Genomic DNA, 23,350 nt, shown 5'->3' on the forward strand with positions numbered 1-23,350 from the left:
AGCAATCGATCAACTCACCGAGCTCCTGGCTAAAAAAAGCGCCGTGCTCGCCTAGTCATTAAGAGCTAGGCCAGGAACTAGGGCAAGGCTGTTCCGTTTTCTCTGAGCGTTGCGCGGTGGAGGGATGCAGACTTGTGCGAGCATCATCTGACCATCCGCAGATGTCGCCTCGCGAGCTGCTTCACTGGAGAGGGCCCCTAAAGCCATTACGTAACTCTAGCGTCGGAGACTAAGGAACAGATAAACGAAGAGTGTGAACGATAAGTACAGTGTGTTGCGACGGTAACTGGAACACTTTAATTTTTTTTCCTGAGCGAACCACCGCTCTGGTTGCGCTCAAGCTTCACACGAAGGTCGCATTTTGTGGTCTATTTTGTTTGCCACCGGGAACAACGACGGTACTTACCTGCTTATCCTCAAAATCAATAAAAACGATTTCCGACTATGGAAAAATCGCGGCGATTTGGGCGTGCGAGCCCAAAAACTGGGTTTTTGATCGTCTGCTAGCTCATTTCTAGGTGAATTTTCTGATCGTCTGCTGCACCAATTGGCTCAGTACGTGAATCCCAAACGTGCGTTTCACTCTGCAGGTGGTTCCGTGGTTCCAACATAAACTTGCGCTAGCTTGCACGTCTAAATCAGCCGCCATTTTCCCATAGGTGAAAATCGTTATTATTTATTTTCAGAATACACAGGTAAGTACTAACGTTGTTCCCGGTATCTAACAAAATAGACCACAAATTGCGACCATCGTGGGACGTTTCAGCGCGAACAGAGCAGCGGTGCGCCCAGGAAAAAGTTTTAAAGTGTTCCAATTATCGTCGCAACACCCTGTATGATAAGTACGGTTAAATACAAAATTAAGTAAAGAAATACAGGTCTTAACGATGTTATGCCAAACTTTCGCTTTCGGTATGTAGGCATAGCTGAGCTAAGCTGCAGCAATTTTTTAGCGAAAATTTTGACGCCCTTTTCACGCAGTCTTGATGTAATAAAGCTTACGATGTTCACTCAAGTTTTTTCAAGGAAGCGGTGTTAACATTTGTAACACTGGGGTGCGTTCGCATATTATTCGATGCACGATTTCATTATAGTATCTATGAGGTTCTCCCTCTTGGTACTTCAAACGTTGTGTTGCTTGCTGCGTTTGTGACACCACAAAAAAATTTAACTTTCGAGCAGAAGGGCTTAAGTATGGGGCACAACCTTTAAATGTGGTGCTCTGTAAAACATTTGTTTAAAGCACCACATCTGTTTGTTTTCTCCTACGTTTTGCGTAAATGACCGCGGGATGTTGTAATTTTCGAAATCAGGTCTCAGGAGGCGTCATTGTTGTATCTGCCACAATGGTAGAATTTGGGGCCTTTCGAATATTTTTTTCTATTTTTTTAGTTATCATAATGTCGGAATGAACGGAAAGCTTCCTTGCAAGGGTTATAACTTTTTTCGGTAGATGGGCAATGTGCATACAAAACGGGAGCTAAAACTTCTTTCCAATACTGTGTGATAAAATCTCTAGTTAAGGCAGTCCCATGACCATTTTCTTTCTGCCTTACGCGATACATCAAAAACGTTTTTCATATTTGATCATCGAACTGTGCGAACAGGGAACCCTGAAGTCGAGTAAGTGCCTTGCAGTGTTTCGTTCAAGTGGGTATGTGTTTCCTGTTTCGAGCATAAACTAATGAATACAGCGAGTTGTTCACCAGTGCGCCTTTCCTGCCATCAATGGCCGCAAATTTTAAACTATTGCTTGCTCAACTGCTTCGACAAAGTATAGAGTCCTTCAAGAGAGAAAAAAAATTAAAAATTGCTTGACCGGGCTGATCACATCTGTAAGTAATTATGGTCTTCACAGCGCCTCTTTTGGGTTTTCAAGAAACATGGCTACGTCATTTGTGCAATTATCCCTGGATACGCAAAGCGAAAGCATGGTTTTGCCTAGTTAAGTCTTGGTTTAATTTGGTTAACATTTCATGTAGCCGTTATTACTGTACTTAGGTGGAAACTCGTCGTTGAGCTCTTCCTAAGTCTCCGACGGTATATTCGCACGTCTAGCTTTTAGTATTACGGGCCCTGTGTAGTGAAGCAGCACTCCGGTTTTCGTGAGCACATAATGCTGAATTCAATTTTGTATTTGTTTTTTAGTCTGCAAAGGCACACACTGTTTCTTATATTTGACAGGACTGGCCTATACTGGATATGTGTGCCAAAGTTCTCGTAACGTTATGATCGTGGAAGATTTGAAGGCTCAATATCAGTTCACCGTAACTGTACCACATGAGTTGGGACACCAGTGAGTGCTGCGTTTTTTTTTTTGCCTCTTCGTAGAAGATGTGCAAAAGTGAAACTGTCAATTTTATTTATTTCTCTTCATTGCAATTTGATTTTCCAGAAATATGTTTGCCAAAACAAAAAAAAAACGTTTTCTTGAAATGTTAGCCTAATGAATACGTAGTATCCGCAAAACTAGAAGTTTAGAAAGGTTAAAGTACACATACTTGGTTAAGAGCCCCTTTTGTTGTAGAATGCGTGCACACCATTTGAGTTTGCAGATGAAAGCTGAGCGGAATTTTTCGCCTGTGTGTAAAGAGGCTGCATGAATTTTCACAGTTGTTTTCACTGAGTTCTCCGTTATCTTCAGCCTTGTGGAATTCAAACATGTGAAAGAGCATGGGAAAATGATTTCTAGGGTATATGTGGTGCCCATGCAGCTAAACATCGTTTGTGAACTGAAGTGGATACACCCGTTCTAATCTTGCAATCCTAAGCACAACATAGCTACGATTCGTCCTCACCTTAACGAGCAGTGAGACAAGGTTCAGGGGATATTGTGCTTGTGTGTCTTAAGATGTGGGCACGCGATGCATCCACCTGGACTTTTCCCACTTGTGTGTTTTACTAATTACCCGTTTTTATAAAAACGCTGTTCCTGGGGTACCGTCACATCACTTTAGTGGAGCGCTCATTCTTCCGTTGAATGGCACTCTAGAAGCTAGCGACAAATACATTTCCCAATTACCCTTGCTACACGTTATTTTGAGCTCAACGTCTCGCAGACCGAGCGATTGGCCTGATTACATGCCCAACAACGTCATATGCGTTAGCTTCAAGATAGACCTGCGGGACTACTACGTTACACCTGGAAGCATAACTTTAGGCCTAGCACACGATGTCGTATTTACAAGCACTTCGCTGCATAGCGCACCACTGTGACATGTGCCTTGGCGTGATACATAACGTAATTAACCGTATTCATAGCCTCCACCATGAACTTTAACCCACCTAAAACATCCAAAATTCTCATTTATAACAAAAACAACACGCAGGACTCAGTTTTTCTGCAATAAAAAAAAGCTTGAACCAAGGCCGTCAATGCAACAACCCAGAACTCAACTTCGAGTCAACAGAGTCCGAACGGCGTGATCAGTTTAGCAGCAGCTAAGCAGCTAAATAGAATAGCACGTGCAATGACGCCACACATGTCACGTGGAGCGCTATGCATCGAAGCGTTTGGAAACAAGCCGCCGAGCCAGCCTTCGTCATTGCTGCTGCTGTTTTCTTCCATTTTTTTGGTTTTCAACTACTATACCCAAAAGTCTCGACGATCGTTCTTGTGAGGCCTATATTTAGGCTTTAGTTTAGTTGCTCTAAATTATTGCCAAACAACGTGCCAACAATGTGCACTATCATCGCATTCCACGCTGACCGTCCCCGTTGACGATGTAACACGTCTGCCACATACTCGCCACCATCCGCTGCTGCAGCGTTTTTGCTACCGCTTCGTAGTGGTGCGGTGTGAGGTCTAGAAGCGCACGGCGGTCACGGATCACGTTCATGGTTGGCAAACACGCGGAAACTACGTAATGCCAGCCTACTAATGTTCGATAAAGCCAGATACGTTTGAATAATAACAACGTAAAGAAGTGAATAACAAAGTAAGACATTCTGCTTCTTATTGGTCCACCGTTTTATGTTACGTGTCTGCACAAGCTCATCTTGCCACACAAAAATTACATTTGTTTTTTCTCAGTTATAATTTTGTCATCACGAGCACAAAAGTTATCTCGAAATTACCTAAACAAAATAAATATATTTTGTTATGCTCAATGAATATAAACTAGTTACATTCCAGCCAATTCATTTTTTTATTCTTTGTATCGTTATTGCAGGTTGGGAGCGCCGCATGATGGACCAGAGAACAAAAAGTACCCCGGCTGCCCACCGAAAGGGGCAATCATGGCAGCGTTTATGGATGGAAGCAGCGGAGATGTGTATTCACCTTGCTCTCTAGACTCGATCACGGACCTCCTTGAGTACGTTTTCTTGAAAGCTTTCCTATATTGCAGCATTAGGTAAAAAATTACATGTGCCTGAATAGCTGCTTCGTTTTAGTTTGAAGGTAACAATGGGATATTGGGGACGCCTAGTCGGGTCCCTAGAGGTGCAAAGTAGAAGCACGAGTTTTCATTAATAAACCTTTCATTTGCGTCCACTCAGGCTCGCATGGGGAAGTTGGGGCGGGGGTATAGCCGGATCAACCTTCCGCAGGTAACAAGTTAGAAGTTTCAAGATGGGGGCATTCATTTACAGAATAGCCCAGATTACGGCAATCAAGCGAGTGCATCTGTAGGTAATGATGCCTAGCAATAGTACAATTGCGCTGATTGTGCCTGTATTTACAATAAATGGCCGGCGGAGCTTTCAGGTATGTTGTGGGCATCGCATGATGACATAACGTGATTTTCTCTTTATTTGTCGGAAATGCATTTATAGACAATTCAATGAGCAAATACAATATGCTTGAAAAAAATTTAAATTCAATTGAGCAAGCCTCTGTTTATTTCATAAAAAAAAGAGTGAGACAGAGAGAGGACGAGACTGAGGGGTTGTAGATAAGAGCGGAGAAGGGCAACACAGCCCGTTTGGCGGATCACTGCTCTGCACTTCCAAGAGCTTTCACTTTGAGGCTTTAATTGGTTATAGACATGCTCGTTTTCTCGACATGCCTAAATATCTTCCAATACAACAACCACTGAGGTCAGGTATTGTTCTTTCAGAACCTATAACTTTGCTAAGTGAAGACTAGCCAATCTTGTAGGGGCTGCCGTAGGCAAACCTTTCCGTTGTGGTCTTGCGACGACAACCGCTTCCTGAAGGTTGGCGTGGAAGGAACATTTTTGGTGCAGAGAACTCATGAATTTTACGCCAGCAATGTTCCTTCCATGCCATGTTGAGTGGACATTTATAGGTGCGGAGCATTTTATGGGCCCGGATGCTTGCCGTAGGTCACCCGGTGGCCCACGCCCAAACAGAGGCGTCGTAACGAAAGCCGCATCCCATTATCGGGATAGAACCTGATTCCCTAGCACTACGAAGCCGATGCCAATCCCAGCGCGCCAAAGAAACAACCGTTCCTCATATGCAGTGTTGGGGTGGGGGATCTTTGCGCGTCGCCGTTACCATGGACGCAGCGGTTGGCAGTCTGTAAATGAGTACCCAATAACAAAATGGGAACCAAAATCTCAAACAGCGCATTAGTTGCCTCGAGCTATTCAAAACCTAATCGAGTGTCTATAGAACTTTTGAGGGGCTGTGGCGACATCTCTTCACAACTTTCAGTATCAACGTCAGGCTGAGGCTGAAGATAGTCAGGAGAGGGTGCCACAGAACCCTGTTGGCGGGGTGCCTGAGATACCCGGGCATACAGGGGTATCTACAAGCAGCAGGATGAAACATGTGCATGCGGCGGTCGTGACCGGGAAACTATGGACCACATTGTCAGGGACTGTACAGAGATACGACTTCCGTTGGGCGCGAGGGAAATGACGTTGGCGGAGGCTTTGTGATTTGGGGTGAGACAGCCTCAACTTCAGAGTCATAGAGGTGACGAAAAGGCGACTGGAGTGGTGGTGGAGGAAAATTAGGGAAGCGATGGGTACGCCCACGGAGTGATCATACACATGAGAATTTAGTACATTGGGGGGGGGAAGGTGATCGGGAGCGATGGGAGATTAAAACAGGGGTGAGGGGGAGATGGTGGAGGCAATTCTATTAGGCTAGCTAGGTGTGTGGAAAGTAAGTGGAGTAAAACCACCAAGTCGGTTGCTTACAACCGACGCCCAGATTAAAAGGGAGAGCAAGTAACCATCATCATCATTGTCGGCGGGCTCCACGCTTCCCGACGACATTCAGTTTGAGTTTATTTCGTTACATTTTATTCGAATAGGAACAGGTTGACGACACGAGACTTCAAAGCGTGACGTTAGGCAAAACGCTTTCTGTTTAAGCTACCGTTATCAATCTTCAAGTTGTGCCTCGCGACCTGTCAGTGAAGGACAAGTAGTTTTACGTCAATTGGCGGGTACCAGGTTGCCACGATAGAGCTCACAGCGTAATTGGACAAATATCGGGAAGCCAACTTGGCCCCCTCCATCTGTTATTCATTATTCACGCGGTGGCTAGTTACAAACGGTAACATTCGAGCGACTTTATAATGGAAAGAAGCTCTCGGGTTCCCCGCACTCAAAAGCTCACTTCAACAATATGGCAACCATATAGGCAGTTTCTTGTGGGCGGTCATGCTAACGTAGCACGAACGATTGATATGCCACTTAAAACTACAAGCCGTATTTGACACAATCTGGCATGTTCCAGCAAGCGTTTCACTAATTACCTGCCTGGACGAGGGCATTTATTTGCATTCGTATATTTTGATAATTTACCGAAAGCACATACACATATATGTTAGACCTGAATGCGTTCGTACTTACCAAGCATTGACAAATGCCCAACATAAGTAATGTGCTAGTTAGTAGGTATCTACGCTTCGGAACGCTTGAAAATTGTCACTTAATGGTGAGCGTGTGACCGCGCTCGGTCATGACAAACTGGCTGACCCAATGATTCAGTCATTGGGTGGTGGTGTCACAACGGGAATCAAGCTTACAACTAGCTGTAAAGTACACCACAGCGTGTATATCCTGCTCTGTGAGGGGTAAATATTTGCCGACACTAACAGCGCTAACTTTTGTGTTGTTCATTCCTTTCATTGTCATGTATACAGCAGCCTCTCTGGGAAATCAACGCGACAGATTTCGAAAACGAAATTTTCAAGCGAGAGCTTTCTTAGTGGAATCAATGGCGTTCTGTCAAAAAACTGACGCATTTACCCTCAGGCCGGTTGTTGACGAAAACCCTCTGATAACCTGTATGGATGCACTGCACGTGGGTGAAACCAGGCTTACATCGAAATAGAGAAAAATAAATAGCTCGATGACAAAGAACAAAGAAAGGGTACGATATAATACCTATCCTCCTTTAGCTCATAAACCCCGTATCAGCATATTGTCACGAAGCCAAGGACGACGCAGTTGTCTTGCAGGAGAAACAAGTTTATTGGAGCGAACTAGTGTTCCCCTAACAACTCAAAAGAATACAGAGGCGGCGAAGCAGCGGTCAACAAAGTGACTTGCGTCAGCGAGCGTCGCAGACTCGAATGCCCCGGCGTCTGCTCTGCAGGCTTTTTATCTTTCGGCGCGCGTGGTTCTGGAACCGTCGATTCGCATCGAGAACATTGTAGTTGCAAGAAGATTATTCCGGGATGTTCACGTTAGATCGGAATGCTCTCCCTATCAGTACAGATAACACATGCGGCACAGAAAGAAAGAATGGAACACGCGCTTCCCTTGGCACGGAGATAACACAGACCGGCGCAGCCGGGCGGTAAAAGCAAAACACAAATAAACAAACCCAATGCATGGTTCGCGGCAATATATCGAAATCGTTAGTAGATGCGTTTATTTGACAGAAAAATGTTCCTTGGGTTTGTTCTTCGCTTGTGATTTAGGGATTTGAAGGTTTGACGATATATTGGATGCACTTTTAGGGTTAGCGCTTCTGTTAAGTTTCTTTTGGAAGGAATGCTTATTTATTTTCAAAGCACAGTTCAAAGAAAACCGTATTCTCACAATGCCAAGGTTACAATGCCAAGGCAAAAAGCACACGTTCTGCAGCCAAAACATCACATTAAACTGCACAAGTGCATACTATATCATTATCCACCCGCTGTCAGCTATGCAGGTCGAAGCATGAAACCTTAGCCCTTTTACCGGCCGCCAGAAACTCGCCAACAACGCACCCGCTGCACAGGTTCATTTCGAAGTCACAGTGCAGCCACAAGTAGAAAGCAACATGCATTAAGCTGTGAAGCCTGCGTAGGTGCCCTGACTTTTTGTTATACCTTCGATGTAGGCTCAATTTCTACTTACGAAGTAACGGTTTAAAAGAATGCACTACTGTTACATCCAGGGGCTTTATTCAAAGAATACCGAAAGGCACCACGAAGTATAGAGCAGAATTTTTCGGCGCTCTCGAAGCGCCGCCATGTTTCAGCGATCACTGCTGTTCTAGGCGGCCAGTTACTAGAGGACTGCGGGGAGAGAAGACGCCACCGCAGCCGCATACCGCCGCTCGCATTGGTCTGTGTATCGTGAGGCTATTTCGGGTGTCTCATGTGGCTTCGAAATTTATAAGTGCCTTTTCAGTTGATGTGTAATCAAGTTACAGATATCTTGTTCACCAGAGAGCGCATTCAAGGGTAGCGGAGACTAATTGTATGCCAGGTTTAATCATGCTGCACACAGATCGCGAATGCAGCGTGTTGCGCGTTGGTCTCGGTAAAACTACGACTTGTTGTGTTCTATTTTACCACGCCAGTAATTTATTGCGGTCCGTTGCTGTAGCCGGGTTTTTAGTCCCTTGTTTAATTCCAAAACTGCCCTCTGGTCGCCACGTTTTGTGTGAAATTGGCGATGTACCGAAGCTAATTTTTTCAGCGCCCCTGCACTCCAAATAACTGCACTAACAATCAACGCAAGCGCCAGATGTTTGCGCGAAAAAATTCCCCATGAAATAGGCGTGGGCATATACAAAGCCTAACCATCTAATACATTTTCTGGATAAGTAGAGCACTGCCGTCAATGGGTCGTCACGCCATGCTGAACCGAAAACACTTCGAGTTAAGGAAGTTTTCAAGAACGCGTGGGGTCGCATGCAGTTTTCGAAAGCCCCACTATTGAACCCCAGGCCACATACCATCTGTAACTTTGGTTGCCTGAAAGTTAGCTTTGTTTACTTTATGGGCGCAACGCCAGCGAAAATCCACCCTTCACTTCAGCTAATGCTAGGCTACGCCAGAAGGGTGAGCACCCAAGTAATTCCTGTGGTACGGGAAAGTCAGCTACAGCAAAGCAATTATGAAGTTTACTGCGTACTGATTTCGCCTTTCTCGGCCAGTCTCCATGAGTTTCGTCCAAATATTGTAGCGTGTGGGGCACTTTTAATTACTGAGCACACGGAGAGTCAACATGGCGACACAGTTGGAGCAAAAGTACCAGCAAGAGGCCTTCGTTCTTCTCTTCGTCCAGTCCACTCTCGCGCTAAGGCTAGCGGGATTGACCGCGTCACCACTGCAATAATAGACACCGCTACATTACCCCCCTCTTCTACGAGCACCGTCCCAATGCCGTGGTGTATTGCGAGGAGAGTATGGCTTCGGATCCGGATGAATACGATGCGGCGCCTCACTGTCCAAGTACGTAGAGTCGTCAGCAAAGAGATCAGCTTCCACACTGGCCTTTGCGTAAGGGGGGGGGGGGGGGGCGCTATGAGCGGGAACAGTCTCTGTAGTAATACGGCTTCATTCGTACGACGTGCACGACCTCGGAAGTGGACTTGCGCCGTCAGGAGGGCGACCTGCTATCGGGAGCGACTTCATAGTTGACGTCACTAATGTGAAGCACCACGTTCTAGGGCCCGAAGTACTTGCTAAGCAGTTTTTCATGTCGGCCCCGCTGGAGTACTGGCATCCGCACTCACACCACATTTCCGGGGTTGTGGAACACAGTACGGTGGCGCTGATTGTAATGGCTTGCGTCGAAACGCTGTTGAGTTTTGATTCGTTGTCGTGCCAGCTGTCGAGCTTCCTCCGCCTTCTTTACAAAGTCGTTGACGTCACCATTGTACTCGTCCTCGTGAACGGGTAGCATCGAATCTAGTGTAGTGGTTACCGTGTGACCGTAAACCCACTGGAAGAGAGTCAGTCCTGTAGTTGCTTGAACTGCCGTGTTGTAGGCGAAAGTTAAGTACGCTAGAATGTCATCCCATATTTTGTGTTCGACGTCAACATACATGGAAAACGTGTCGGCGAGGGTTCTGTTTGATCTCGGTCAATCCGTTGGTTCTGCGGGTGTTACGCTGTCGTTCGCATATGCGTGCTGTCAGTTAACCTTATTATAGACTGAATGAGATTGGCTGTAAAGGCTGTCCCTCGTCTGTTATTACGACCTGCGGAGCCCCCGGCCGTAAAACAACGCTGTTCATACAGAACTCCGCAATCTCCGCGGACGTTGCCCGAAATACAGACGCTGTCTCCGCATAACGCGTCAGGTAGTCTTTCGCTAACACTATCCATCTATTTCCCTCTGTGGACGTCGGAAATGGGCCAAGAAGGTCCATACTGACTTTTTCGAATGGTGCTGTAGGCGGTTTTATCGGCTTTAGAAGGCCTGCCGGTTTCAAAGGTGGAGTCTTCCTTCTTTGACACTCACGGCAGCTCTTGACGTACTGCTGGAACGTTTACAAAAGTTTCGGCCAGAAGTACTATTTACGAATCCTCGATACTGTACGGATGACACCCAAATGTCCGGCTGAAGCTTCGTCGTGACAGGCATACAAGATTTCCGCACGCATTGCCGACGACACAACAAGTAGAAAAGCCTCCTTCGTGTTTTCGCAATTGCGTTTTTAAAGCACGCTGTTCCAGAGCCTGAAGGAGGCGATGTTGCGGATATATGCGGGCGGTATACGAACTTCACGGCGGTTCAGATGCTGGATAATGAGTAGCAGCTCTGGGTCAGCTCGTTGGAGTTGGGCAATTTCGGACGTAGATCTTCTTGTATTTATATAACGGTAGGTCTTTTATTTCTTGGCCTGGTGAGTCGACAGGCACTGGGGACGAGAAGTCGGCATCGTTATGGATGCGTCCGGACTTGTAGACAACCTTCATGTCGTACTCCTGCAGCCGGAGGCTCCATCTAGCAAGGCGCCCAGATGGGTTTGCCAGCCACCACAACGTTTGGTAGTCGCTGAAGAGCTTAAATGGCCTACCTTAGAGGTGTGGCCAGACGTTGCTGATGACACAGACTGCGTCGAGGCACTCTTTCTCGGTCGTTGAGTAACTGGCCTCCGCTTTGGAGAGTGTGCGACTTGCGTACGCTAGGACTCTTTCCGCACCGTCCTGCCACTGCACGAAGACCTCGCTGAGACCGACATTACTGGCGTCTGTGTCGACTTCGGTATCGGCATGTTCGTCAAAATGAGGAAGAACCGGAGCTGTTTGTGGCCGATTTATGAGGTCGTTCAAAGCGACTTCTTGCTCTTCTTGCCGCACAAAGGGTTCATCGTCTTTTGTGAGCCGTGTGAAGGGCTCTGCGATGTCCGATATATACTCTACAAAGCGCCTGTAATAAGCAGAGAGTCCCAGGAAACGCCGAACAGCTTTTTTGTCAGGTGGTTTAGGGAAGCCTGCGACAGCCGCCATCTTCTCAGGGTCTGGGGACACTCGTTTTGTGCTGATAACGTAGCCAAGAAAACGCAGCTGTTTGTACATGTCCTAGCAGTACATTGCCATGCTCGCGTTGGGATGCTGATTTCTGGCGTGAAGCGCAGCTTCGGCCTTTTCCCTCCGGTCGCCTCTTGCATAGGCAACCAGACACCTATTATGAAATTCGTCCCAGGTTGGGAACTCCCTTTTGTGGTTCTCAAACCACGCCCTCGCGTGCTGGTCGAGCGAGAAGTACACTTGTCGCCGCTTCAGCCCTGCATCTCAACCACTAAAACTCGCGACGCGCTAATAGAGGTCACGCCAGTCCTCAGCGTCCTGAAAGACATCGCCGGTAAATATTGGCCTCATTCGCGGCTGATGGATCAAGAACTGACCTGGGACGAAACAGACGGTCTGCGTCGTAGTTGAGGTGATGATGCGCGCTGTCGATGCCCTGGTTATCGATGGCAGCAGACCCAATTCGGGTGAAGCAACTTCGAGTCGACTACTGGTGCGTTGGTGAACAGGAGTGAGCTCCGTTCGAGGTGTTTCGTCTCCAGCAACGCTATCTTCTTGAGCCCGCACCCTCCACCAAAAATGTACCGTGTGGATAAAACTAGGCAGCACTTTTAATTACTCAGCACACGGAGAGTGAAAATAGCGACACAACTGGAGCAAAAGCACCGGCGAGAGGCCTTCGTCCTTCTCTTCGTCCAGTCAACTCTAGCTTTAACGCTAGCGGGATTGACTACGTCGCCACTGTAATAACTAACACTGTTAAAATATAGTTATCGCAACGGGGGCCCGGCCAGGAATTTATTTGCTACACGTCGACTGACGCTCCTTGGACAGCGCTTACCATTTTGTGAGACTCGATCGCGGAAAGGACATTCGTGTTTCGACCGCCACCACTGTTCCCTTCCTACATTCCAGCCTTTCGTTTTCCGTTTGTAGGATCGATGACTCAGCGGCCTGTTGTGTCGCTGCAGCGGTAGGGTAAGTCGTGACTGTGCATCGATAACAATAGGTTTATTAACAAAATTAGGATGCATGGTTGCAATTATAAATTTAGATTAGTTTTTATGAATCGGCATGATTTATTACGGGTTAAAATATTTTAAGGTAGTATCCGGGTGAATAGATGTGGACGTAGAGGAGCAAGTGACACAAAAAACAGTGAGACGCTAAAGAGCGCGGTTGTTTTGTAAAGAAACACTGAGCTCTGAAATCAGAAGAAAAAAAGAGTATAAAAGTGACAACAGAAAATATTGGTGCGCGTACTAGCGATTAGAATTTTTAAAGAACAAAAGAGTATATATACGCACGGAACCACTTATTACATCCCTGTACGCATGCATGTGTTATCTAAATTTGTCTCTAAGAAACACGGTGTTTCTTGCCAGAAGTGACACCGATGTAGTGCTGACGCTTTCACCCTCGACGCCCGGCACTGTACAGAGCACTTCCAAGATTTGTTTCGTCCTCTTATCGTGTCACTTGAACAGCACCACTATTCTATGGAAAGCTGCAGAAAACTTGTACCTAGCGCCCTGCCATGCGAGATTCCTTCATACAGCAGTCGGTTGACCGAACACTCGGTGCTCCTTAAGACAGGTACTAAGACAACGTCCCAATTGTCCTATATGCGACCTTATGTATTGTTACGATCGGCGTATTGTTATTGCGACGACCGTCCTAAATTTTATCGGGTTCAATCACCCCATGCTCCCGTCGTCAAGTTTTAATCGGCCCCCCCTACCCCTTATCGACGGTGAGTGACCGCGCTTTGCGCGCAAGAACATGGGGGCGACTGACGCTGCTTCTCGACACAAGGCGCTTTACCCGGCATCACGGTAACCCAAGCGCCCGCCGGCGAGGCCATCCACAATTAGCAAGAATGTAGCACGGAGGAATGAACAAAGGCGTAGCGCAGCATTGCTCTCTCGGCATCAATCTTCCGCTACGAGCAGCGCGTCGTGGAGCCCCTTTGTTGTGGGTCCAGGATGCTGCTATTCAACGAGCGCCTCACGCCGGAATACGGACCGGGTCCAGCCGTCTTCCTGTCGCTTCAACCTTGGATCGTCCGAACGGTTTCGACTTTAGGAAGAAAGAACCACCGAAGTGAACCGGACGCTGACCTTTGCGAGAGGTAAAGTGCCTTCTCTTAGTGAGTGGGTGGACGTCAATTTCAGTGCCACAAATTTTCATGATTTTTGCGTACATGAAAGCAGCGGGTGAAAGGGTGAAAGGGGTGGACACAACCTGGTTATTATATCTCGAGCGCGCAGGAGCGCAGAACCCTGTCTACTCAGTCAAACGCTATGTAAATATCTGTACATAAAGCTTCTTTTTTTCGCCCTACTCGGCCGCAACGTTTGCCCCAACTCCGGACCAAGGGATGCCATCACCGGTCACGCTACCGGATACGCAATAATGTTTGGCAGCAAGTGGGACCGTCTCCACCACATCGAGATCATCTCCACTGCGGACAGGATCGCGTCCATGAGGCACAGGTCGACTCCAGAGCATCGGAACCGAATTCATGGGGGCATGACTGTCAAGTTTGGTAAGCGCAAGGCTGTTCTGTTCGAGGGATTACCAGGCTCTGCTTACAAAGTGTAGCGCGGAAAGTAAAGCGTACCACCCTTTTGACGCGTGGTTGCTTTGGTGCGTCCGGGTAAAGGGTTTTTAGTAGTAACAGTGGGCAGCACTCGAGACAGACGTGAACTTGAAGTCCCTAGGAAAGCCGCAACTCCTAGGTGTTAAGCTTAAACTATGCGAAAAGAATGCCAGAAATCAGCGATGCTACCGAAGCAATGCGGGCAGACGACGATGAGCTCTCAGAGTGTCTGGAGCGTATGAAAGAACGGGAGCAGGGTGAGAAAAAGAAAGCAGAGGAGGAGCCAGATAGAAAAAAAGCAGAAGCGGAAGCACAGCTACGTGCAGATACGCAAGAGAAGAAGCGGCTCGAACTTGAAATGCTGAAAGCCGGAAGTGGTATTGGTGTTGGCGAGGCCTCTGGTGGAGGAGGAGTATAGATGTCGTTCAAAAAGGTGGACCTCATGCAACCTTTAAGGGGGAGGGGAAGACATGTGTTTACTTGTTGTATATTTTGAACGCACATGCGAGAAAGTGGATTTTGCTAGAGACACTTGGGCGCAACGCCTTCCTACCTTGTTACCGTGTGAAGGCGCCGATGTGGTAGCCCGCTTGGCGAGAAAAGAGGCACGTGATTACAACACCGTAAAATCGTGTCTTCTAAAGAAATACACGTTGTCAGCGGAGGCCTAGAGGCAGCTCTTTCGGGAAGTTGAGAGAGGGAGAAATGAGTCATACTCAGCGTTCACGTATAAATTGATGCTAAATTTCTAAGAGTAGCTAAAGGAGGCTGGGCCGTTTGGCAACTACGATAAGGTGGTGCAAAGCCTCGATTTGAATCAGTTCTACGAGTGGCTCCCCGCAAATATGCGTAGCTCGGTAATGGACAAATCAGATGTCACAACGGTGACACGAGCCGCCGAGCTCGCTGACTACTTCCTGTTGCGTCATGCTAGTGAAATGAGGGAAGGTGCGAAGCGGGGGTTCAAACCCAAATGGCAATGAGACAGCGTCTATGGCAATGAGACAAGGGCTATAATGACAAAGTTTTGAAGCTCCATGACGGTGACAAAGCGGAAACTACAGAAGACCAAGCAAAGCACCAGAAAAAGGCTTCCCAGAAGAGGCTACCACCGACTTGCTCGAATTGTCACCAGCCGTCTCACGTGGCATCCGTGTGTCGGATACCGAGGGTAGCTTTTCTGGCGACCGGTGAGGGCGATGTGAATAGGAAGCTGCTGGAACCATACATTCAGGAGATGACGGTGAACGGTAAATGCTGCCCAGTACACCGTGATTCCGCGTCAACTATAGATGTAGTACATCCATCTTACGTAACAGAAGATCAGTTTTTAGGCGAATGTACATGCATCAATGAAGTGGTTGAGGCAAACAGCATGCGTCTTCCGATCTTGCGGATACGTATCGAGGGTCCATTCGGGACACTTGACACAGAGGCTGCGGTGTCGCCCAGGTTGCCGCCTGAATATCCGTACCTCCTTTCAAAACGTTCTGATGAAATGTTGCGCAACAGGGCTTGCAGTTTGGAGTAGTCGTTAAAGCACTGACTTGCTCAAAAGTTCGGGAGTCGGCTGCGAGAGCGCCCAGTTCAGAGGAGGGGGTACCCCATCAGTGCATGGGAGAGAGCAGCCATCCAAGCGTAGAGGCGCCTTTGTGTGCAACGAAAATTGAGGGCACATCGCAAGACTCTAAACTCGAGGAGAACCCCGGAGACAAGGAAGAATTTTATGACCTATCAGGTGAGGTCTTTGTCCCACCCAAGTCCAACAGTTTGTAGGAGTTTTTAGGGGGAACTAGAGCTACCATGATAGCTGAAACAAGACGAGATGCAAGGCTTCAGAGCATTAACTTGGACGGAAGCGAGGCAGTTGCAAAGGTAAATGTCTTTTTTCTGGAAAGGAATGCTATGCAGTACCGTAAGTACATCAACAAGAAGGGAGCACAGTTTAATTAGTTGGTTGTGCCAGAAGCTTATCGTACGAACCCCTCCCCCCTGGTTCATGGCCTTGTGATTGGTGAAAGGCACCGACGGCCTTCAGAAGTCACAGTAGCTGGAATTCACGATGTTCCGCAGCCCCGTATTAAGACCGACATACGCTCCTTTTTGAGCGTAGCAGGGTACTACCAGCGAAACATTCACAGGTATTCTCAGTTAGCCAGCCCACTCACTGACGCCCTACGAAAAACTGAGCCCCTTACGATAAAATGGGTGAAGAAGAACTAGCGCGCTTTCAATGATTTGAAAAGAGCGCTGACGAGCTAGCCGGTGATTGCAGCCCTAAACTACAGCAAAACGTTTGTCATTCAGTGCGGGGCTAGTGATCGAGGCATGGTGCTGGTATTGTGCCAGAAAGGGGAGACGGGTGACGAGCACCGCCTGCCTTACGCCACTCGCAAGCTGACAGTGCGCGAGGAAGCATACAGCGCCTCCGAAAAGGAGTGCACGTGCCTCGTGTGGGCGGTTCAAAAGCTAAGTTCCTACATCGCCGGCTGGCATTATCGTTATAGAAACTGACCACTCTCCCGTCACATGGTTGCAGACAATGTCCGCTAAGAACGGCCGTCTCTGGCGCTGGAGCCTCGATTTGCAGCAGTACTCATTTGAAGCCCCTTAAAAAAGAGAAGCTGAATGACAATGCCTACGCCCTACGCCGCTGCCCGTTGTGTAGAAATGGCCTCGAGGAATATTATTTCATTTTTCTTCCTGAAATATTTTTATTACTAATATTGAGTTCTGCGGTTGGTATCCATGTGTGTCTCTTTCTTGATGTATTGTGCGTTCACATTCATTTTTATTCAATTTATATTGTCGTGCTGAGTTTTGCCACATTAGATGGGTTTTTAGTCAGTGTGTTTGTTTTACTTTTGAGGCAGCCTGGTCGCGTTTCAGGAGATTGTCCTTGCACTCGCTTGCTTTGTAGTTGTGTTTTTTGTGTTTTTCGGCACTGGTGAGAGCACATGAGACAGCCATGAAGCCCTCCGCGACATGGAAAGTCAGGGGTGTTCCCGCAAGCGTTCTGGCCATGGTTACGACTGCTTCGTCGGGCTAAAACAGTGAAATACCCTCTTGTAGAACTCACTTAGGTCTTTGCATACTGGCCTGAAGTATCTACTTGGGGCAAGACTCCCTCCTACACGGGCTGGAATACAATGTCATCGGGAGCTTCCCGCCGGCCGGAGATGCTGCTACGATCGGCTTATTGGTATTGCGACGACCGTCCGCAATATCATCGGGTTCAGTCACCCCATCCTCCTGTCGTCAGGTTTTCGCCGGTCTCCCCTACCCCTCATCGACGGGGAGCGACCGGCCTTTGCGCGCAAGGACGTTGGGGCGACTGGTGCCGCTGCTCGACACAAAGGCGCTTTCCCCGGTATCACGGTAAACCAAGCGCCCGCCGGCGAGGCGAGCCACAATGAGCAAGAATGTTGCACGGAGGAATTGACAAAGGCGTACCGCAGCGTTGCTCTCTCGGCGGCAATCTTCAGCTACGAGCCGCGCATCGTGGAGCCCCTTTGTTGTGGGTCCGGGATGCTGCTATTCAGCGAGTGCCTCACGCCGGATTACCGACCGGGTCCAGGCGTCCTCCTGTCGCTTCAGCCTGCCTTGGATGGTTCTAACGGTTTAAACTTTAGGAAGAAAGCACCATGGAAGTCAACCGGACGTTGACCTCTGCGATAGAAAGAGTGCTTTCTCTTAGTGTATGGACGTTGTTACGATCGCGGTATTGGCATTGCGACGATCGTTTGCAATATTATCGGGTTTAATCACCCAACCCCTCCCGTCGTTTGGTTTTTGGCTGGTTACTGTCACCCCCCCTCTTCATTGACGGGGAGCGACAAGGCTTTTTGCGCAAAGACGTGCGGGCGACTAATCCTGCTACTGTACACAAGCACCTTTCTGTGTCTTCAACGTAACCCAAGTGCCTGCCCGCAAGGCAAGTCACAATGAGCTAGAATGGTGCAGGGAGGGATGAATAAAGGCGTGCTGCGTTGTTCCTCCGGCGGGAAGCGTCAGCTGCGAGCCGAGCATCGTGGGGCCGCTTTCCTGTGGGTCCGAGACGCTGGTGTTCAAGGAAGGTTGCACCATCGAAGCCAACCGACTGACCTGTTGTGAAGGGAAGTGCCTTCTCTTTGTGAATATGTCGACATCAGCTTCGGTGCCCCGGATTCGTGCGTCCTGACGTCAGCCGAGAAAAAGGGGGAAAGAGGGCGGACCAAAGCAGATTATTGAATCTCGTGCCCGTAGGAGCGCAGAACCCTGTGTACTCAGTCAAACGCCTTGTAAATATCTGTACATAAATTCTTTCGTCACCCTACACGGCCCTAATGTTTGCCCCCAACTCCGGATCAACGAACGCCATCACCGGTCATGCTACGAGATCCGCAACACTGGATAGCAGCAAGTGGGATCGTCTCCACCACGGCGAGATCATCTCCACTGCGGATGGGATCGTCTCCATGAGGCATGGGTCGACTCCAGAGCATCGGAACCGACTTCACGGAGGCATGAGTGCAAAGTTCAGTGAGTGCGAGGCCATTCTGTTTGAGGGATTGCCAGGCTTTACTTAAAAAGTGTAGCGAGGAAGGTTAAGTGTATTACTCTTTTGACGCGAGGTTTCTTTGGTGCGTTGGGATAAAGTATTTTTTGTGTGTATTGCTCTTTTGACGTGAGGTTTCGTTGGTACGTCGGGGTAAAGGATTTTTTGTGTATTACTCTTTTGACGCACGGTTTCTCTGGTGCGTCGGGGTAAAGTAGTTTTTTAGTAACAGTTGGCAGCACTCGAGACAGACATGAACATGAAGTCGCTACGAAAGCCACAACACCTAGAGTTGCCAAAAATGTTCGGGTTAAACTTGCGCGAACAGAAAAGAAAGCCTTGAATCATCGAAGCTATCGAACCAGTAGGGGCAGACGATGATGAGCTCTAAGAGTGCGTGGAGCTTATGAAAGAACGGGAGCAAGGTGAGAAAAAGAAAGAGGGGGAGGAGCTAGAGAGAAAGAAAGGAGAAGCGGAAGCGGAAGCACAGCATCGTGCAGATGAGCTAGAGAGAAAGAAAGCGGAAGCACAACGTCGTGCCGATGAGCTAGAGAGAAAGAAAGCCGAAGCGGATGCCCAGCGTCGTGCAGATAAGGTAGACATGAAGCGGCCTGAACTTGAAATCCTGAAATTCCGAACCGGTATTGGTGTTGGCGAGGCTTCTAGTGGAGGAGAAGTAAAGCTGTCGTTTAAAATGAAGGACCTGATGCAACCGTTTAAGTTGGGAGAGGACATGGGTTTATTTTTGGTAAATTTTTACGCACATGCGAGAAAGTGGATTTCCCTAAACACACTTGCCCGCAACGCCTACTGACTTTGTTACCGTGTGAAGCCGTCGATGTGGTAGCCCGCTTGACTAGACAAGAGGCAAAAGATTACAGCAAAGTAAAACCGTGTCTTCTAAAGAAGTACAGGTTGTCAGCAGAAACCTACAGGGAGCAGTTTCAAGAAGGTGAAAGAGAGAGAAATGAGTCATACTCGGAGTTCGCGTATAAATTGATGGCGAATTTTGAGGAGTGGCTAAAGGAGGAGGGCGCGTTTGACGACCACGCTAAAGTGGTGCAATGCCTAGAGTTGGAGCAGTTCTACCGCCGGCTCCCCGCAAGCACGCGTAGCTGGGTAATGAACAAATCATTTCTATCTATCTATCTATCTATCTATCTATCTATCTATCTATCTATCTATCTATCTATCTATCTATCTATCTATCTATCTATCTATCTGTCTGTCTGTCTGTCTATCTATCTATCTATCTATCTATATCTATCTATCTATCTATCTATGTATCTATCTATTTATCTATCTATCTATCTATCTATCTATCTATCTATCTATCCATCCATCCATCTATCCATTCTTCCATCCATCCATCCATCCGTCCGTCCATCCATCCGTCCGTCCGTCCGTCCGTCCGTCCGTCCGTCCATCCATCCATCCGTCCGTCCGTCCGTCCGTCCGTCCGTCCGTCCGCCCGTCCGTCCGTCCATCCATCCATCCATCCATCCATCCATCTATCTATCTATATATCTATTTAGCTAGCTAGCTACCTACCTACCTATCTTCTATCTATCTATCTATCTATCTATCTATCTATCTATCTATCTATCTATCTATCTATCTATCTATCTATCTATCTATCTATCTATCTATCTATCTATCTATCAATCAGTATTTATGTAAACAAAGAAAGGCCGGCAGTATACAACGCCAAAGAAGGCATATGAGAATGGTTAGGCGTCTTTGTTTACTAATGGTAATGGAGTTAACGTTTCTAAATTTACGTAGGAAAGAAGGAAATGAAAAAAAACAAGCATCTAAATGGCTACAGAACCCACGCCTTCCGATTTTATCTCAGATGCTATTCCTATTCTACTATCTGGCCGACTTTGTTCTCGTTCACTTTCTCAAGTATTTATATTTACAAGTGTATATGGCACTTGACCGAGGGATACCCATTCGCCTTATGCATTCTTTGCCAATGTAGACGTCCGGCCGTTTCATTGTGTGTATTCTTACCGAACCCGTCATTACTTAAACATATTGTTAGGGGAAATATTTACATTCCTCGCAAAGAGGACGGTATACATGTACTGTGCTAGCGGGGATAATCATCAAGAAGGGAGATGAAAAGGACGGTGACGGTGAAGCTCGTTTGTTCCCTGGGTTGCGCGGTGCTCTCTTCCACCGTGGTTCGTAATAGCTAGCTTTCTACTAATCACACTAATAGGCATAGCACTTGTAAAGATATTTTTAGTTGTCATATTTAGGTAGTTCATTATACATTTGTACACAATATAGAATTCCTGCCTGATGTCAATACGTGGGCTGCAAAGGAGGCATGTCGCGGTAATGAAAACGTGTGGAGCTCGTATTTTACTGCAACTCTCGTTAGACAAATTCCACCAGTATATTTTGCTCAAGCAAGTGAGCGAGTGAAAAACGTTTTGTTAACCATGTGAAGCGGGGGTGGTTCCCTACACCACGCAGCCGTGTGATGAGCGGGCAGCCTTGGCTCTGGAGGCCAAAAGTGTCTAGACATACAGACCGCTGCTATTTACCAGGTGATCGCACAGCTCAGAGGGGAGGAGAGGGGATTGAACAGAGTGGGGATTATGGCATTGCTTGCACTCTAATTTGGTATGAAGAGTTGTGACGGGTTGTAAACAGAAATTGGATTCGGCAGCAAGTTTCGTTGGGGACGAACAATGAGGCTGACTGGGAGAGGGAAGGCATTTTTACACTTGGGAAGTGTTATCTATGCAGGGATGAACGATGTTCGTCGGTCACAGTTTTATGATATGTTCGCAGTAGTACCTGGCTATGCCTGGGGGGGGGATATCCTAATAACACTAATGGGCATAGCACGTGTTCAGTTGTTTGCTAGTGGTAATAATTAGCTATTTGATCATTTCCTTGTACACAATATAGAACTGCTACCCGCTGTCGATATGTGGGCTCCAATTCAGGCGTGGCGTGGTAATGGAAAATGTCTGGAGCTCGGGTATTACTGCAACTCTCGCTAAACACATTTTACCAATATGATGCGCTCGAGCGAATGAGTTAGTGAGTGAAAAACGTTTTTTTAAGACGGTGAAGTGGGGCTGGTTCCCTATACTAGGCAGCCATTTGATGAGCGGGCAGCCTTGCCTCTGGAGGCCAAAAGTGTCTGGACAACCAGACCGCTGCTAGTCACTAGGTTTTACGAAAGTTCAGGGGTGGAAATGGGGAATGGAACACAGGGGAGATTTGGGCATTGCTTGCACTCTAATATCATGTGAGGAGGGGTGACGTATTGCAAACATAATTTTGCATTAGGCAGGAAGTTGCGTTTGGGATGAACAATAGAGGCGGACCGGCCGAGGGAAGGTATTTTTACCCATGGGGAGTGTATCTACGCAGGTATAAACGATGCTCATCAGTCACAGTGTAAAGATATATGACATGGTCTCCTACGGAGGCGCGTGGTTCAAGAAAGTGCCAACCGATGGCGAGCGCTATGCGAACGAGGGAAAATTACAAGGAATTCCCCGTACAATGGGATGTCAATTAAAAATGTCGCTGGCCTTGTTATCCGCACGTTAGGATAAAATCCCCGAACTAATTTTTGGCAAACTGTATTGGCACTATTTTAAAACGAAAAAGCATTACTGAGCACCTACGGTTCTATGCAAATGAACTCGCGACATTTTAGGTGTCTATACCTACCAGTTTTCGCTGGGTGTTGAAGAGTCTTTGAGTCAGTCAGTCGGGCACTTTCCTTTACAGGTATAGATAACGCGGTCTCCTACGGAAGCGCATGGCTGCAGAAAGTGCACACAGATGGCGAGTGCTATGCGATCGCAGAAAAATTCAACTGAATTTCGCGTCCAAAGGAATCTATATTCAAAAATCTTTCTGGCCGTTTTACCCTCATCTTAGGACAAAATCATCAAATTGATTTTAGGGCAACTGTATTGGCACCATTTGCACACAAAAAAGAAGTGGATATAACAACGGCTTGTGTAATTATTGAGGAATGTGCAAAAACACACCGTTTTCCCAAAATCCTTATTGCCTTTATTCAATGGTGTCACAGAAATGTTATGGAACAGTGCCTAGATACCTAGTAGGTTACACCTATATACAAAAAGCAGTAAAATATCTCAATGTGCATTCGATAAAAAGTTTATTCTCTGAAAAAAAAACCTTTTCATCGGTTTTCAAACTCTGCTTGGTGTAATTTCTAATTAATTTCGAATATTGAGCTGCTACACCATAATCACAATTTGCTCTTCATGTTTGAAGCCGTTTGAATCAGGCGTTTGGCTAGGCGTGGACATCACCTTTTAGGCCTTTTCGGCATGTCCGGCGTGTCTTTTGTAGAGAGAATTTTTGCCCTTTTACAGGACTGGCAGTGCGAAATCGCTAAAATACTTTTTGTGCATTTCTACGAGTAACATATGTTAGAAAAATCAATTGAACTAATAAAAAGGGAAAGATTTATTGGAGAATCTCTGGAGAGAACCTATTTTAGTCTGGAATTGCACAATAACCTCGATGGTGTTGGTAAGGGCGAAATCCTACAACTACTTTCTAGTTATTCGTAAAC

General features: G+C 47.2%; 1 protein-coding gene across 2 annotated transcripts in view; it reads left to right on the forward strand.

Moving 5' to 3' along the window:
- Nucleotides 1–2,189: 2,189 nt before the first annotated feature.
- The window catches only part of LOC144157755 (A disintegrin and metalloproteinase with thrombospondin motifs 5-like), a 57,908-nt gene continuing 36,747 nt past the window's right edge, over nt 2,190–23,350 (forward strand). For both annotated transcript variants that reach the window (XM_077688523.1, XM_077688525.1), the window contains exons 1-2: nt 2,190–2,296; nt 4,173–4,316. In XM_077688523.1, the coding sequence (XP_077544649.1) occupies nt 2,229–2,296; nt 4,173–4,316 (212 nt within the window). In that variant the 5' untranslated portion in view covers nt 2,190–2,228. The remainder of the gene's footprint in view (nt 2,297–4,172; nt 4,317–23,350) is intronic.

The sequence above is a fragment of the Haemaphysalis longicornis genome, unplaced genomic scaffold (genome assembly GCF_048455015.1).
Source record: "Haemaphysalis longicornis isolate Haplotype H1 unplaced genomic scaffold, Haemaphysalis longicornis Haplotype H1 scaffold_10, whole genome shotgun sequence".
In the NCBI taxonomy this organism is placed as follows: domain Eukaryota; kingdom Metazoa; phylum Arthropoda; class Arachnida; order Ixodida; family Ixodidae; genus Haemaphysalis; species Haemaphysalis longicornis.